At 42.5% G+C, this 16022-nt stretch overlaps 1 protein-coding gene across 2 annotated transcripts in view; it reads right to left on the bottom strand.

Annotated features, from left to right (window-relative positions):
* igsf3 (immunoglobulin superfamily, member 3) overlaps positions 1-16022 on the bottom strand; it is a 108778-nt gene that overhangs the window by 77512 nt on the left and 15244 nt on the right. The window contains exon 2 of one of the 2 annotated variants that reach the window (XM_089002995.1): positions 2108-2488. In XM_089002995.1, coding sequence (XP_088859121.1) covers positions 2108-2488 — 381 coding nt within the window. The remainder of the gene's footprint in view (positions 1-2107; positions 2489-16022) is intronic. The other variant, XM_089002996.1, reaches the window with a different exon arrangement.

Here is a 16022-nt window from a genome sequence, read left to right as displayed (position 1 = left end):
GACTATATTCCTTCAAGAGGAAAAAGTGTTAATTCTTAAGTTATCAGAATCAGAATCATCTTTATTGCCAAGTACGTAGAACACACAAGCAATTTGTTTCCGGTAAAACACGCTGCACTAATATCATCGTCGAAAAATTGCAAAGAGGCACTATACAGTTCTATTTGGGTTACTGTTTAAAGAGTTAATGGCTTGAGGGAAGAAGCTGTTTAAATGTCTGCTGGATTTGGTGCGCATGGATCGGTAGCGCCTGCCTGAGGGGAGTAGCTGGAAAAGTTGGTGGGCAGGGTGTGGAGGGTCCAGTAGGATTTTCCGCGCCCTTGTTTGGATTCTTGCAGTGTGCAAATCCTCGAGAGTGGGTAGGGCTGTGCCAATGATTTTTTCCGCCGTCGTAACTGTCCGTTGAAGTCAGATTTGGTCCATTTTTGTGGCGGCCCCGAACCAAACAGTGATGGAAGACCACAGGATGGATTCAATGACGGCCGTGTAGAAATGTTGTAGCACCTCCTGTGGCAGGTATCTGAGTTATCTGAGCTTGTAATGGGGGTGGCTGTACAAAAGTTGTAAAAATCGTGCCCTCTCGTGGGAGGGAAAACATTTCTAGACGTCTGACCGTAGCTTGATACCACCTTCCCCGCAAGAAAAACCAAAACCGAAACAAATTCGAGAATGGCGCTCCACGTCATGATTTTACATTCCCGAATACATTTGGAAATGGCAGTGAATGAGTTAAGAGAAAAGATGACACAAAAAGGCCCGAAAAAGTTGCCTCCCTCAAGAATGACACGCATCGCATTGGTTCGAATACCGATGCTTTGTATTTTTTGTTGAAATTCAAATGTTATGACTTCAAGGACGTACGGCTGCCGCTGTCCTTGCTTCACAGTACACGGTGGTCTCTAATATATTCGCCTCATAAAAGGGTTGCCATATCAAAAGAACTGAAGCACATTAGAGGAAGAGTCAAGGACTGATGTCTGCAGCCGGAACAGTAGGGAGCAGAGCAATAATGGGTCTGGGTGGGTGGATGAGGGGGGGGGGGGGTGTCAAGGTCTCATTTGTCCACAAAGCTCGAAGACGGCATGCAGCTGTTCTTGGAGCACAAAGGAACATCACAGCCCGGTGACAAAGAATCATGATACCCCCGTGGAACCAGACTTCCAAAAACAGGTTAAGAGGTTACGGATACGGATAAAAGCGAGATAAAACCCCACGGCAGCTCCTCTGGGTTGCTCTCACGTGCATCCAAAAATACTACACACTCAACCCACATTCACAAAACACGCTGGGAAGATAAACAACCGGAAAGAAAATTTGACAGTCATTTGTGAACTATATCAAGAGTACCACAAGGTGACACTATTTCTATCAATCTCGGCAAGAGTTTACATTATCTCGGAAATCACAATGCTCCGTCATTGGTCCTTGTGGAGCGCCTTGTTGGCTGCTTCGCACTCCACTTTGCGGCAACGCTCCGTTTACCTTACTGCCCTCTCAAGTCAAATTTGTCAAGAAGCAACTAATATTTGAGCCTTGGTCGTTCGTCTCTCTGGTCGCCAGCTTGCGTTGTCTGATACTGACAGGTGTGTTCAATGTGGCCTGGATTTCACAGATTGTCTTGAAAGACTGAGGCCATTTTGGTTGCTTCTTTCCCCCTTTGACCCTGAGACGAAAGTCATCCAAGGTCTGCGTTAATTACAACAGCATGAATGCGTGGGGGTTCAAATGATGACAGCTGCCCTGACTTGTGTGGGCCTGTTGGACAAATGCGCAGGATGCGTGGGTGCGGGTATGCGTGTGTGTTGTAGGCAAAGACTGGTGAACAGGTGACAGTGCAGTGCAACATGTCCAGTCACAAACGTTCATGCAAGTCCAAAGTTATTACAGTCAATGAAATTTTTATCCTACTAACGCACTGCGCATTTCGCATTTGTTTCAAGTGTCAGCCGGACTTGGACATGTGTGGCTGCACAATGGCAGTCCTCAAAAGGGGACCAATCATCCGCCAACTGCTTAAGCCAAGACTCGGCGGTGACATATTCAAACACTGCACACCGTTTGGAACCTTGAAATGTGTGAGCATGTATAGTAATTGCTGAAGACTCACCAGTGAGGTTGGTGCGGGCACTGTAGGAACCAAGGTAGCGGCCATCCGTGTTGGGCGTGTAACACTCAAATAGGCCCTGGTCCTTGGCCTGCACTTTGGTGATGTGCAGCATGGCCGAATCGCGGCTCAGCCTCTCCACGTAGATGTCCTTGCCGTTCACTCTTTGGGCGTAGACGGCGTAGGCGTAGTTTGGTTGGGCCGTGCTCACGATGCGGATTTCACGGTCCGGTACGGATGGCAGGTACATGGACCACTCAAAGTCCTGCTCCAGGCCTTCCTTGTAGCCCGTCACGTTGCACCAGATAGTCACGTGGGAACCTTCCGTCCGAATCAGGGGCCCGCTTTGCACCGTCACCACTCTCTGGGCCACAGCGGCACCTGCTAGGAAAGGGAAAGGGAGGGATAGGGAGGAAGAAAAGAATGTGGTTTACAAAACGGCGATTTGAAATATTTAGCAATGGCCGTGTTTGCCCACCACACCTCTCAGGAAATAAAGAAACATCTGCAGGTACACATTCTCAGGCGTGAGCTTGAGGTGTGCACGTACACCCTGTTTTTCAATGCTTGAATTATTCACCTCGTCTTTTTAGCATCTGCAATACAATCCTGCTTGCCGTTTTTGGTTTGCAGCTAAACGGACGCGAGCGGGTGTGAAGCGTGAGCGGCACATAATGAATATGCATCTTGACGGTAAACGTCTCTTTTTTTTTAAAGACACATTTATGCTCAAGCATGAATAAATCATGTTCTCATTTTATCATAAATGATTACAACACGCACCAATTATTACAGCAAACCGAATGCTGATTGCTGCATAAATGAAAGCTGCTTATGACTTTTCAATACATTGTCGGACGGTTTGCTGGCAGACGGTGTGTGAATGTTGCCTCATCCGCACACGGACCCTACTTGCACTCCGTACACACAACATTCTCCATTCAGCCAAGAGCTACAAACACCCCCTCCTCTTTTGGGGTCCGGACACAACAGAGCAGTTACACATGCCCAAAATCCAGACAGAGCGACAAGTATGTCGTTTCCTGTCTGCACAAACAACTGGGATTTGCAGCTGTGTGTGCGTGTGCGTGGACATAACGTTTGGAACATTAATAATTCACCAGACAGCTTTTTATCTTCTAAAGTTCCTCTCATCAGCTCATAGTAACTTTGCCTGACACAGCGCTGTTTTTTATTCCGTGTCATTAGTGCAAGAGAAAGTGTGTGTGTGTGTGGTACTTCATAAATGTCATGTTTTGCTGAAAAAGAAACACATCTTTGCACTTACAGTGAGCACAATTGAAGGATGTGGGAGTGTTTTTGCTCGTACATGTGTGTGTGAGGTGTGTGTGTCATGCAAATTTGCCGCGTGACCTCATTCATCATTTCCTTTTGTGTGTGCAAAAGGGGTCAGTTCGTCTGTCAACTACAATTGAGGCCCATTGCACTCAAGTGCATCTTAAATCCACTCAAATCTTGGATTTCCTTTAAGAGTCCTTGAATGGGATTTAAATTGAGGTGCCGCCATGGTTACTAAAAAAACAAACAATGGCCACAGTAATCATAAAGTACCGTTATTTTTCTTTCCTCAAAAAGCCACCCACCTGTTTGATATTCAGGATAATCCTCACATATTGTATGATCTTTAAAAAGGGAATATTAAAAAAATAATTAGGTCGAAGGAGACAATCATCTGCACATCAGCTCCATTGAAGCATTCATGCTGGATATTGCTTTCAAGAATGGAAGGGGGCTAAAACTCCCACTCACCGAGGTACATTTACAGATAAAACCCTAGGGAATACAAGAGGGATATTATTAAATGCTTTAGATAATAAGACACTAAGTGCTAGGTAATTATATATTGCTCATTATTAGCATTGCTCAGTTGTACTTTGCAGCCCATATGGAAACTGAACCTCTCCACTATAATGAGCATCAATTCGTGACAATGTACAATATGTGGATGATCGAAACAGTGAAACTCTGCCCGCACATTTACACAAATATAATATGTGCCCATTTTTGCAAAACACACAAACTAAAAATCACGTGGCACACTACCCAACAAAAATATCATAAAATGTAATAATCATCTCTCCTCACATGACTTCGGGCACGGCGGCCTGGTTGTTGTGGTTAGTACACCGGCTTCGCAGTGCTGAGGTTGTGAGTTCAAGACCCGGTCCGGCCTCCTTGTGTGGAGTTTTCCCGTTCTCCCCGGGCCCCTGCGGGTTTTCTCCGGGTCCGCCGGTTTCCTCCCACATTACAAAAACATGCATGAAGGGCGGATTTAATACTCCAAATTGTCCCTAGGTGTGAGAGAGTGAGAGTGACTGGTTGTTTGTCTTTGTGTGCCCTGCGATTGGCTGGCAACAAATTCAGGGTGTCGCCCGCCTAGTGCCCAAAGAAGGCTGGGATAGGCTCCAGCACCCACCGCGACCCTAATGAGGAATAAGCGGTACGGAAAATGAATGGATGGATGGACTTCAGGCAGTTGGTGTGGTGCACCCTGAACTGCCAATTACAGGGCACGCACAGACGGACAACTGTTGTTGGTCATGCTCACAACTGCGGACAATTTCCAGTGTTCCATTGCGTTTTTGGGTTACAGGCAGAAACCAGAGCCCCCATTGGCAGAACAGAGTGTGGTTCTATGATGCATTTGGTAAAAAAAGACCCCTCGTCTTTTTCTTATTATTTCAGCACAGATGCAACTCAAACATGATATCTGAGCACTCTTGGTGCCGCACCATTTCGACTCACTGTTCCACCGCAACTGCATCGCTGCTTCTCATGTTGCAAAGACTGATCTCCAACACGCCGAAAAACGGATAACATTACCCCTGCATGCAAAATACCGAACGGCATCTGCTGAGGAAAATTTGCTGTCTCACTTGTGATTATATTTTAACCCCCTTACTCCGTGTTGCAACCGCCTTCAATCCCTTCTTCTACATCTCAGCCCTTCAAGCCTCCTCTTACGTCTCCTCTCTTTGCCTTGCGCTCGGAGGTCTTTTCAGGCAGGATTTAAACAGATTTCTACCAGACTTCAAAGTGCCTGTCGCTCTGTGGGCTGTTTAGAGGCTGACAATGACATACCAAACCCTACAGACCTTCAACTGATCACACCATTCCGCTACCTCCCAACCGCAATAATCCAACCCCCTCCACTTCACCACAGTAGCGGATCTTCTCCACATCGGAGTCAATCCCGGAGCACCCATATTTGCTCGATAAGACCTGCGATTTGTCTATTATTAACACGCATCTCTATCACTCTTCTCCTGACTTCGTTGCCTGCTGTGTGTCATAAGCGCCATCCCACACTGCGCATCAAGCGTGGATTTCGTGCAGAATGCCGCTCCATCTCCACAGACGGACCCCGCACGAGGCCTGACTATACACGGGTTGCCGGGAGAGAGAGGCAGATGACTCTAAAATACACACTGACACACACACACACACAGACAGACATACATCCACACTCATTCAGGATTCTACAAAAGAGGATTATTCTAAGTGGAGGGGTGGAGGGGGATGCACTAATCCAATCATTTGTGGCCACTGTCTTATTCTCAGTGGGTTTCAAGGCTACTAGCGCTCAAGCCTACTCACATCAGCCCTCCACGAAATGTGATAATTGCACACCTATGTAGGTGTATAATAAAAGCACTACAGGTTGAAAGTGATCTGGAGGTGGTGGGGGGGGGGGCTCCCAGAGCACAAGACCAGATGCACTAATACACAATTTTAGAGCTCCTTCGGGAAACTGCGCAAATGAGCTTTTGCATGCTAACTCTGAGGTGAACGACATCACAAGGAAAAAATTGACAAATTGGAGTTTGGATTAGAGGGACATTCTCATCCACGTCACTTTTATTTTAGAGGCGAGGAACCGTTTCCACTAAACAAGGGTGCACTGTCACGGTCTGACGCTGCTGCTGCTGCTGCTGTTGCTGCCTCGTTATTTCAGAGTCGACACGCGCGCGCAGTGTGATGCAGATGATGCGTGTGTTTGAGTAATTGCAAAGACATTCTTGATTTGCAATGCACACACAGAACCGGTTGACAAAGACTAAGTGCAAGTTGAAGTTTGGACTTCCAAAAAAATACATTATCCTCATCACTTCAAATGTTCAAAATCAATTTGATCGGATTCACAACAAGGCCCTCTCATCTGATTTGATTCACGATTTACTTTAATTGGTTTTCAATTCAAGTGTTTCACGCAGGTCATTTCTTATGAAAGACATTCTCTAAAGAAGCATTGCTGAGAGTCATCGAAACCTCTTGCTCATACTTGGTGCTTTGTAAAAATTTAGTATTTTCATGAACATTTTAAGTTCCATTAATCGTGTTATGGTTTAACATGATCTGATCAAAATAAAGTGCTATTGAAATAAATTACAACCACAGCGAAGGTTGTTTAAATAAAGTACCAAAAAAGCACTGTCGATTGATGACATTCATCTTCCTGTGATTGTTTCACAAATACAGTAAAGTCTAAAGTTATATCGATATCGGTTATATCGATAGTACCGCTTATTACGATACTATTTCTATGAACGCAAGGAGAAAATTACATGCGCGCAGGGTCGGATATATCGATAGTCCCGGTTATATCGATATTTTTTCGGACTCCCGAGAATATCGATATAACGAGACTTTACTGTATTTAATTCAATCCTGTATTTGTTTTTTTTTTTTTTTCAAAAACAACAACAACAACATCACAGACATCTGTCTGCTTTCAAGCTTGCAGGAGCTGATTTCTGTCCTTCATGTTTTGATAAGAAACTATCAAATCTCATGTGAAGATGTTGGGGAAATTGTGAATTAAAAATACACATTTATTCTTTTATGAATCAATATTAGGAATCTATGAAAGGCCAATACGTTTTTTTAATAAATATTTGGCACGAAACAATTTGCCTTTTTGATTTGGCATCATAGAAATTGGACATTGACGTATTTGAACAGTAATCATCTACGGATTACATTTTGTTTTTCTTTATTCCAAATCGTTTCATACTGAAATGAACTGGAGTACACAGTGGTCTCTGCTTGCCCAGTCTTCGATTTTCACTGTTTAAAGACTAAATACATTTATCAGAATTTGGTATTTAATCAATGTAATTTCCAGGACAGGTTGGTTACGGGTGATTAAACGGGATATTTCTTCATTTGGATATTCAGCTAGCACACGTATAGTTGTCCATACTGAAGTATTTATCTTTCGGATCGAAACTTACCAGTAATAAACTTCAAGTGTTATATTGTCATCCATTAAGTATGAATGAAAAAAAGGCATCTGGCAAGTCTCAAATCTGACTCTCTGAACGCTTTTGTTACAAAAATAACACTGTCAAAGAAAGCCAAATTAGAACGATGGGCTTATTATTATGTTTCTGAATCGAATAACGACGGTTGAGCTTGCCTACTATTGTGTGAATGAACAGATGTCCCCCACAGTCCCCTCTCCACACCCATTAACTTTTACAATAAAAAACTTTTCGTGGTAAATTGTCCGTGACATAGAGCAGAAAACACTTTGACCAGTGATGTCCGGATTAATTTTTAACTTGCTGACTGTGGATACATTCCAGCTGCGGCCTCCCTGTGTGGAGTTTGCATGTCCTCCCCATGCCCACGAGGGTTTTCACGAGGTATTCGGGTATCCTCCCGCATTCCAAAAATAAGCATGACAGGCTGATTGAACATTTTAAATTAGCGGTCACCAACTTTTTTTGCCCCATGGACTGTTTTAATGTGAGACAGTCCTTTCACTATAATATGATGTGACCTGCATTTTCATAACATGATAAGAAACACGAATCATAACACATGTATAGTCCGATTTGGCCGCTGCGCTTTCTGGTCGCCATCGCAGCGGTTAAGAGTGCCTTCAAAATAAGACACACAGGAAATAAAAATATTGCAGGAAAAAAATATGACTGATCATTCACCAAAGTAAAACTCTTTCAGATTCAAATATGAATAAAATAAGCAATGTCAAGGATTTTGTCCTTCTGTGAAGCCAGGCACCAAATGACCCGTGTCGCGCCTCGGAGGTTGGGGACCGCCGCTCTAAATTGTCCCTCGGAGTGTGAACGCGGATGATTGTTCGTCTCTGTGTGCTTTTCGATTGGTTCACAACCAATTCAGGGTTTCCTCGGCCTATTGATCAGCTGGGATATGCTACAGCACACCTCGCAACCCTCTTGAGGATAACACGGATCAGAAAATGGATGGGAGGATGGATGAACATAGACGCAGTCCATGTCCCATCCTTCCGAGAGATGTTCTGATTCATCGCCAAGCTCTAAAACCCCCTGAAGCTTCTCAGACAGCGAGGTAGCAATGGCGAGAGAAAAAGAAGTTATGGCGTCAGGAGAAAAGGAAAGTAAGGAAAGGGTGAAAGCCAGCGAGATAACGGCAGCCGCCTCTAGGGTGCTGAAGACTACAGAAATACACAGAACGAAGAGAATCTTGAAGCGTACAATTGCCTCATGTGCACTTACATGTGCGAGACACAAAGGGAAAGATCAGGAACATGACCATTTTCAGAAGTGGTTCTTCTCCCTGTAGGGCTCAGAAAGCATTAGGACTGTTTGTGTTATTGCCACGGCACAAAAAAGAGCAAGACCAATTTCTAAAAATACGGAGAGAGAAAACGGTTTCATACAATGTTATGGTCAACGATAAGAGGCAAAATTCAGATCAGAGAGTTTGATAAACGCAAGCATCCAAAATGTCCTCACGAATGTATAAAAGACAGGCAAGCTATCCAGGCCTGACAAAATTAGTCTGCTGGTGCCTATATATAGCAGGATCAATCCCAATGCGACTGTGAGATACTCCCACCGCCTCTCTGCGCCTCTGTTTAAGTGGAATGTGGAAAATTACTGACTGTCACCTTTATGTTTTGTCATTCCGGAGCAGTTTAGGAATTTTGAAGGTGGCTCTTCTTCCTCACAACCCCTTTTGAGTGGTTATGAATCAGGTGTATGACCTATAAAGTAAGGGTTTGATTTCCCCAAATGGCACTGAGTCATGGGTGGGCGATTATGAAATTTAGACCGCGTTTTAAAATTTATCAAATTATTTGGAACATAGCATTTAAGAATGAAATTTTAGATCTAGTTTAATATTCAGGAACAGGCAGGCTTAGACGAGGAGAAGCTAGCTCATGTCAAGGAGCAACAAAAGACCGTGCCCATTTGCTCTTCCCCGCATTCTGAGATTCCTCAACCTGTGATTGATGAGCTCCCTGCAGCATCTCATATTGCAATTCAAGCTGTGTCCCTCCAAGTTATGACGGTGGGTCCTTCGTGCAGTGATTATGACGTAAAAATGCATAAATCAGCATTGCAGAGCTGTCTTAACCAAGTACTGGGAACGTCTTCAGAGTTAAAATATTCGACAAATCTTCATATTAGTGACTATTTTATTATCATGCTTTTTTTCTCCCCATGGATAAACATCAAGATTGAGTTCCCATCTTTGAATGAGAACATGGAAGCCTGCGGATGCCTGCGGATGCCTGCCAGCCGCGAGACAGGTGCTCATGACATGGAGAAACAAATTGAAGATGAGAGTCCAAGCCTACAAGCTTCCATTAGACGGGCCAGTCAACAGCTGACAAACACTTAGAGCAACTGGCCATTACGGCCTCAACCGGGGCAGAGAGGATGACATTGCCTACAACGAGAACATGAAGTGGATTCCATTATGGGTCAGCATTTCCTGGTTGCGTGAAATTTCAAGTCAAACGAAGTAGCCAGGTGGCATGCGTGGTGTGGGGATTACAAGATTTACATTCAAAGTAAATCAGCTATTGAGGGTTTATATTGTGTGTCAGTGTGATGAAGCAATACCTGTTCGGGCAAAATCAACTTTCCTAAAACAACCAAAAGATTGAAAGAAGTGGTGTTTGTTTGCATCCATGTAGAGACATGGTGCTGTCGACAGAAAAGATCCTGGTCAATGTGATGCTATCAATTATTCATTTCCACAGCAATCACATTAAATAACGACATAAACCCTATTGTAGATTCAGCAAGAGCTGGATTTGAAGGTTTCAATGTTACTGATGTTGGACCATTATTCAAGCTAGTCAGGAAAATACTGTTTTGTAAAAATATCGCCGGACCAAAAGGATTGTGTGTGCGTTGACGGAGGAGTGTAACTGAAAGGAGACTGCACTACATGTTCTCGAATATCCCTGAAAGAAATCCTTTGCTCTTTCAGCCCAGTCGTGCCATCACATTTCCTCCCAGCATTTTGTGGTTTCACTTCTTCTTGAGATCAATATTGTTGGTACATTAACATCCTCTGTTGTGGTCTTTAAAGGACAACCACCTTCACTTTTTTGTTTGCTAACTGACATCAGAAAAACGTTTTATAGCATCTGAAATACTCAAAACACACAGTATGATATTTTTAGTCAAATGCAAAACACCAATAAAAATGACTTAAAGTGTCTAAAGAGTACTTCAATTTGAAACCGGAAGTGGCCAGTTTCAGAAGGTCCCGCACCCTTGTTCGTGGTGTCACGCCAAGACATCTTGCCTTGCTTGAGAATCAAAACAATGGCTTCAGATTCAGAGAACATGCTTTCTTGTTACTCATCCAGTTATGAATATGATTCAAATAGTTCTGAAGAGGAAAGCATACATGTTTGCAATCAATTCATTTTGAGGTATCTGGGGGGGGGGAGAAATGTAGCACCCAAAAGATGCAGAAGATGGCGACAAAGTCCGTGGAAACGGGCTGATTAATTCCTTACAATTTTTGTCAGCGAATATCAAATATATGCTCGGTGTGTTTTCCTTCTAAATTCGCCATCAACACGGATTTTTCAGACCAAACAAAGTACCGCAAAATGCATTGACGTGAATGAAAGGACTACTACAATGTGCCCTTTCTTGGTCAGGGGCGTTCCCTCCGTGACGTGACGTAAGGACTCGTCACCAACTCAAAAACAAGACTTCCGGAATATTCAGCGTGAGTCTTAAAACGTAAAATATAGCTATATGCGGTGTAATCTTTGTAAAATGCGCTCAGTAGAAATCATTTGAAATGATTTTACAAATTATGGACACAACTTGTCCGGAGGAGTCGGTTGTCCTTTAAGTGACTTGAGAATACACAATTCTTAATTTCAAATATTATTATTGAGACCAAGGGTGTCAAACTATTTGTTTTGCTGCAGGCCACATTGTAATCACAGTTTCCTCTCGGGGGGCCGTTATGAATTTGGGGAAGCCATTAGAATGTTTAAACCCCTTCACGTATTACATATAAAGCACACAACAAATTAATAAATAACTAGTTCTCAAATTTGAAGCAAAAATAATGACTGTCATTGTGGTTTAATTGGAAATTTTGGTTCGGACCTGAGCAAGCATCATGGAATTTCACAAGTTTGATTTGCTTTCGCGGGCCGAATAAAAAGATGTGGTGGGCCAGATTTGGCCCATGGGCCTTGACTTTGACACTGGTGATTCAAACGCTTCTACGGCAAAATACGTACAAAGTATAGGTGAACTAGTTTCTCGGATCAGTCGATCCAATATGAGGCAGACCTCGGTTCTAGACTGTAATGAAAATAGATGTTTCGAGTGGCTGCGGAATATAAATTTGAGGAACTAGGAAATTGGGTATATTGGACTCCTTTCTTGATTAATACACCTGCCTTCCAGTCCTCAGGCTTGGAATTGAAATCTAGACTTTCGTTCACCTGGTTCATGTGTGGTTGTTTTTTTTTTTTTTTGGTCTAAAAGCTCAGCCCGATTGGTTCATTGAATACTAAATAGTCCGTGAATATTTCTATATGCGTCCTACAATTGGTTGACGAACAGTCCAAGGATGGCAAGCGCAATAGAAAACAGATGAATGGATGATCTGAATGTGCAATATTTGGATAAAAATCACTTGAATGACAGCCAGCCAATTCAGACAAGGGAGAAATTAAATTATCCAATTTAGGAATCACCCCCCCCCCCACTTCTCGGGATCCAAATGAACAGGCAGCAAGACAGTCACATATCCTGTGGAATGATGTGAAGGCACAGCGGTACCTTTCTGTAGCTTCTTTAGCAATAGTTATGAATGGTTGATACTTTGTTTGCAGCATCAATGAACACAACAGCCATTACTATTGCTTGCTTTTGAGTGATTTATTCACCGCTGTTATGCGTAGGATTCATTAGACATCAGCAAAGCGAGAACGTGAAAGAATAATATGGCCGGAGATCTGGTCCCGCTCAGTCGGATGCCTCTGACTCCGAGTGCCAAAGTTAACGTTAAGACACTTTTTTTGCTTTGTAAAAATAATTGAACGGGCTGCTTCATGAACCATGCTCCATTTACATGCCGAGATTTCTGCAGAGGCAGTAAAATGCCAGTTCTTACGAGCTGATATACTGCATGTATTGGCCCTATTACCTTGTCTGAAAAATATAATACATGGTTTCTGAAAATGCCAACTATAAAAACAAACCATGTTTGGGCCTCAGTAAATGCGTTTTGACCTGCGAGTTGGTTTTTGTTACATGCCCTTTACGTCATACATCCTCCACCTGCGCTAAGCTAACTATTGTTAAATCATGGCTCCCCTGGGCGACGGCCGGCATGACCCCACCTGTGTGGCTGCGTATATTAGCTGGTGGGTTCCACAAGGTTGCAGCCGAGGTGGAGGGGTATTTTCACGCCTAATTCCAACGTTGATGTGTGCCCCGGAACACTGAGCGAAAGGGTACACACTGGGGCTGTGTAAACTGAGTGCACATGTGGCCACGCCACCATTCTCATTTGTTTCGGAGAGCTATCAGGTCGGACCACCCTCTTGGGCCACAAGTTTTATGTTCCTCAAGTAATCAGGAGGAAAAACAAGCAACTTACTTAAAGGACAACCGACGCCTCCGAACAAGTTGTGTCCATAATTTGTAAAATCACTTCAAATGACTTCTACTGAGCGTATTTTACAAAGATTCCACCGCATATAGCTATATTTTACGTTTTAAGACTCGTGCTGAATATTCTTGTTTTTGCGTTGGTGACGAGTCCTGACGTCACGTCACAGAAGGAACGCCCCTGACCGATAAAGCGACACACAATGCTTTTTGGATACTTTGTTTGGTCTGAAAACTTCGTGTTGATCCGTGTTGATGGCGAAATTAGAATGGAAACACATAAATAACGCAATGGTGAATCGTTGTGTGTTGCACCAAGACTACTATTTGATATTCACTGATACAAATTGCCAGCAGACAAATCAGCCCATTTCCAACGGAGCTTGGGCGCCATCTTGTGCATTTTCCGGGACGCTACATTGGAGTCCAGATGCCTCAAAATGATCCGTAAGGACTTCTTTATTTGATTGCCAACATGTATGCTTTCCTCTTCAGAACTATTTGAATCATATTCATAACTGGATGAATAACAAGAAAGCATCTTCTCCGAATCTGAAGCCATTGTTTTGATTCTCCAACAAGGCAAGCGTAACGTCACGAACAAGGGTTAGGACCTTCTGAAAATGAAACTTCCCCAGATCTTTTTGAAGTAGTTTTGGGAGACTTTAAGTCATTTTTATTGGTGTTTTTCATTTGACTAAAAATATCAGCCTGCGTGTTTTGGGTATTTTAGATGCTATAAAACGTTTTTTTTTTCTGATGTTAGTTAGGAAACATAAAAATGGTGTCGGTTGTCCTTTAAATAAAAGAAATTGAAGCTTAATTATTGGAGTACAGCGGTACCTCTACTTCATCCAAAAAGTTCATGGTATGAAACTTGTTAACAGGAAAAGATGACCCCTAGTTACAAAAGAAATTTGAAGATACAAAAAAGAAAAATACAGTATGGGCTGTTCGTTGCAGCTCTGAGTTTTCTGAACAGAAAATACTTATAGCTACTCTGGCATTGGCTGCTAACACACATCATCTTGGCATCCCATTAGCTAAGAGGGACCTCTTTTTGGGGTGGGGGCTTGGAACTGATTAGGGCATTTACATGGAAAGCGCGACTATGACATTTTTTTCTAATGAGGAAAAGTATTCCAGAACCAATTAATTTCATATGTAGAGGTGTAGAATATTTTAGAATAAGGGAGAGTTGTTTTGAGATTCAGGATGCTAATTTGTTGGCTTCCTGTGTCAAGTTTGCATGATATCCGCACGTTCACGGCATACGCTGGTTTCTTCCCACATTCAAAAAACAAGCATGTTAGTTTCATAAGGAAAACACTCAATTGTTTCGTGGATAAAAAGATTTTAAAATTGCAGTCTAATGTGTTACAAATTGGATCCAAATGTGGGAATTTCGGGGCGAGAAAAATACCTTTTTATTCCGGCTCAATCAGCTGCATAGCGTTTATTTTCTTTTTTGAAGTTACTTTTTAGATTTTGGATGCGTGTTGCGTCAACGTTGAATGTTTGTTTAATTTGAACTGACGCTTGTTTCACGCGGCACTCTTGGCAAAGCTGTTTTTCAACTCAAAGAGTTTATATGCAGGGAAAAAAATGATGCCTGAATAATCAGAATGTGTCAAATTACTGAAATTTATACGGCCCGTTGGAACAGAATAATACAGCAAATATCATTATTGCATGTTATATAAAAGCACATTTATCATGCACATCTTGGCTTGTGTGGGCTCTCTGTGGGTCCTAGGAGGTCCTCTTATACCCCCAAAACAAGTATGTTCAGTTCACTGATGTGTCCGCAGTGGTGAATCGATGGTTTGTCTCAATATATCCTGTGATTGGCTGACAACCAATTCACAGTTTATAAGACAAGCGTGTTGGACAATGAATGAATGTAAGGTAACCTGAGTCAGGTCATAACGCTTCTGTTTTCAACTGCAAACAAATTCCAAAACATCCATTTCAGCGATACATTTCGCATGAGATCATCGTGACTTTTAAGCGAATGCTAAAAGACGAACATGTCAATGCTCCCTGCTTGAAAAGACTCCTTTGTTCCACCCACTCCGACGGCTGATTTGCCTCTCAATTTAACCGCAATGTGGAAGTGATGCTTTTTTTGATAAGTGTTTGAAATGGATAATGAGTCTTTGGAACTCTTAAAAGATATTTTCAATGATTTCCGGTTTAATATCTCATCAATGACTCCCAATTAGATTTTGTGTCTGCTCACGCAGGAAAGCTGCTGCGACGGAAATCATATTATTTCTGTCTGGATCTTCCCCTACTTATATTAAAGTCCTCCTAGCTAGCTAGGTTGACTCAAGGTCAGGGTAAGACTTGAAAAGGGCTGGACATTAAAGTGAAAGCACTTGATAAACGATCAATGCTTTGGTAAAGTGCGATCTTTTCTTCTTTTTCCTTTCGGCTTTTCCCTTCAAGGGGTCGCCACAGCGAATCTACAGAACCTAATTTTCAAATCCGGTGTCTATGCAGTTTTAAACAATTTACAAGTTAAACCGTACACACATGTTCAGTAACAACCTATATTTGCATGTTAGCTACTTCATACTCGTATCTGTATTTCTCCAAGTGAGTTGAACTACCATGTTAGCCTTTTTTATTTGTGACAAAAATAGCCTTAATTGTCTATTTTTTTTAGTTTCTTAATGTGTCAACATGAAGCTTAATTGATGTTTGAGCAGCTAGAGGGAGCTAAGATTGAAAAACTTAACTGTCAAGCTAATATCTCACTGTGTCAAAGTAAGATAAGATATAAAACCTGGTATTTGTCTCACAATGGAGAAATAGTGGTGTGTTTTATATTTCAGTGGCGACGTTTCTCTTAGGGATATTCGATAATGACCCTAACAGTTTCCATGTTGCTTTTCTTTTCTTTTTAAAGCATAATTCTTGAATCCAAAACTTCGAAGCTTCCTCTGATGCATGCTTCAAAACCTGCCCTATGTAGTCCACATCACAGGATAGTT

The sequence above is a fragment of the Hippocampus bargibanti genome, linkage group LG08, assembly GCF_051943395.1.
Source record: "Hippocampus bargibanti isolate YZ-2025 linkage group LG08, ASM5194339v1, whole genome shotgun sequence".
NCBI lineage: Eukaryota > Metazoa > Chordata > Actinopteri > Syngnathiformes > Syngnathidae > Hippocampus > Hippocampus bargibanti.
The sequence above is the reverse complement of the archived record's forward strand: the minus strand, read 5'-3'. Positions and strand labels throughout refer to the sequence as shown.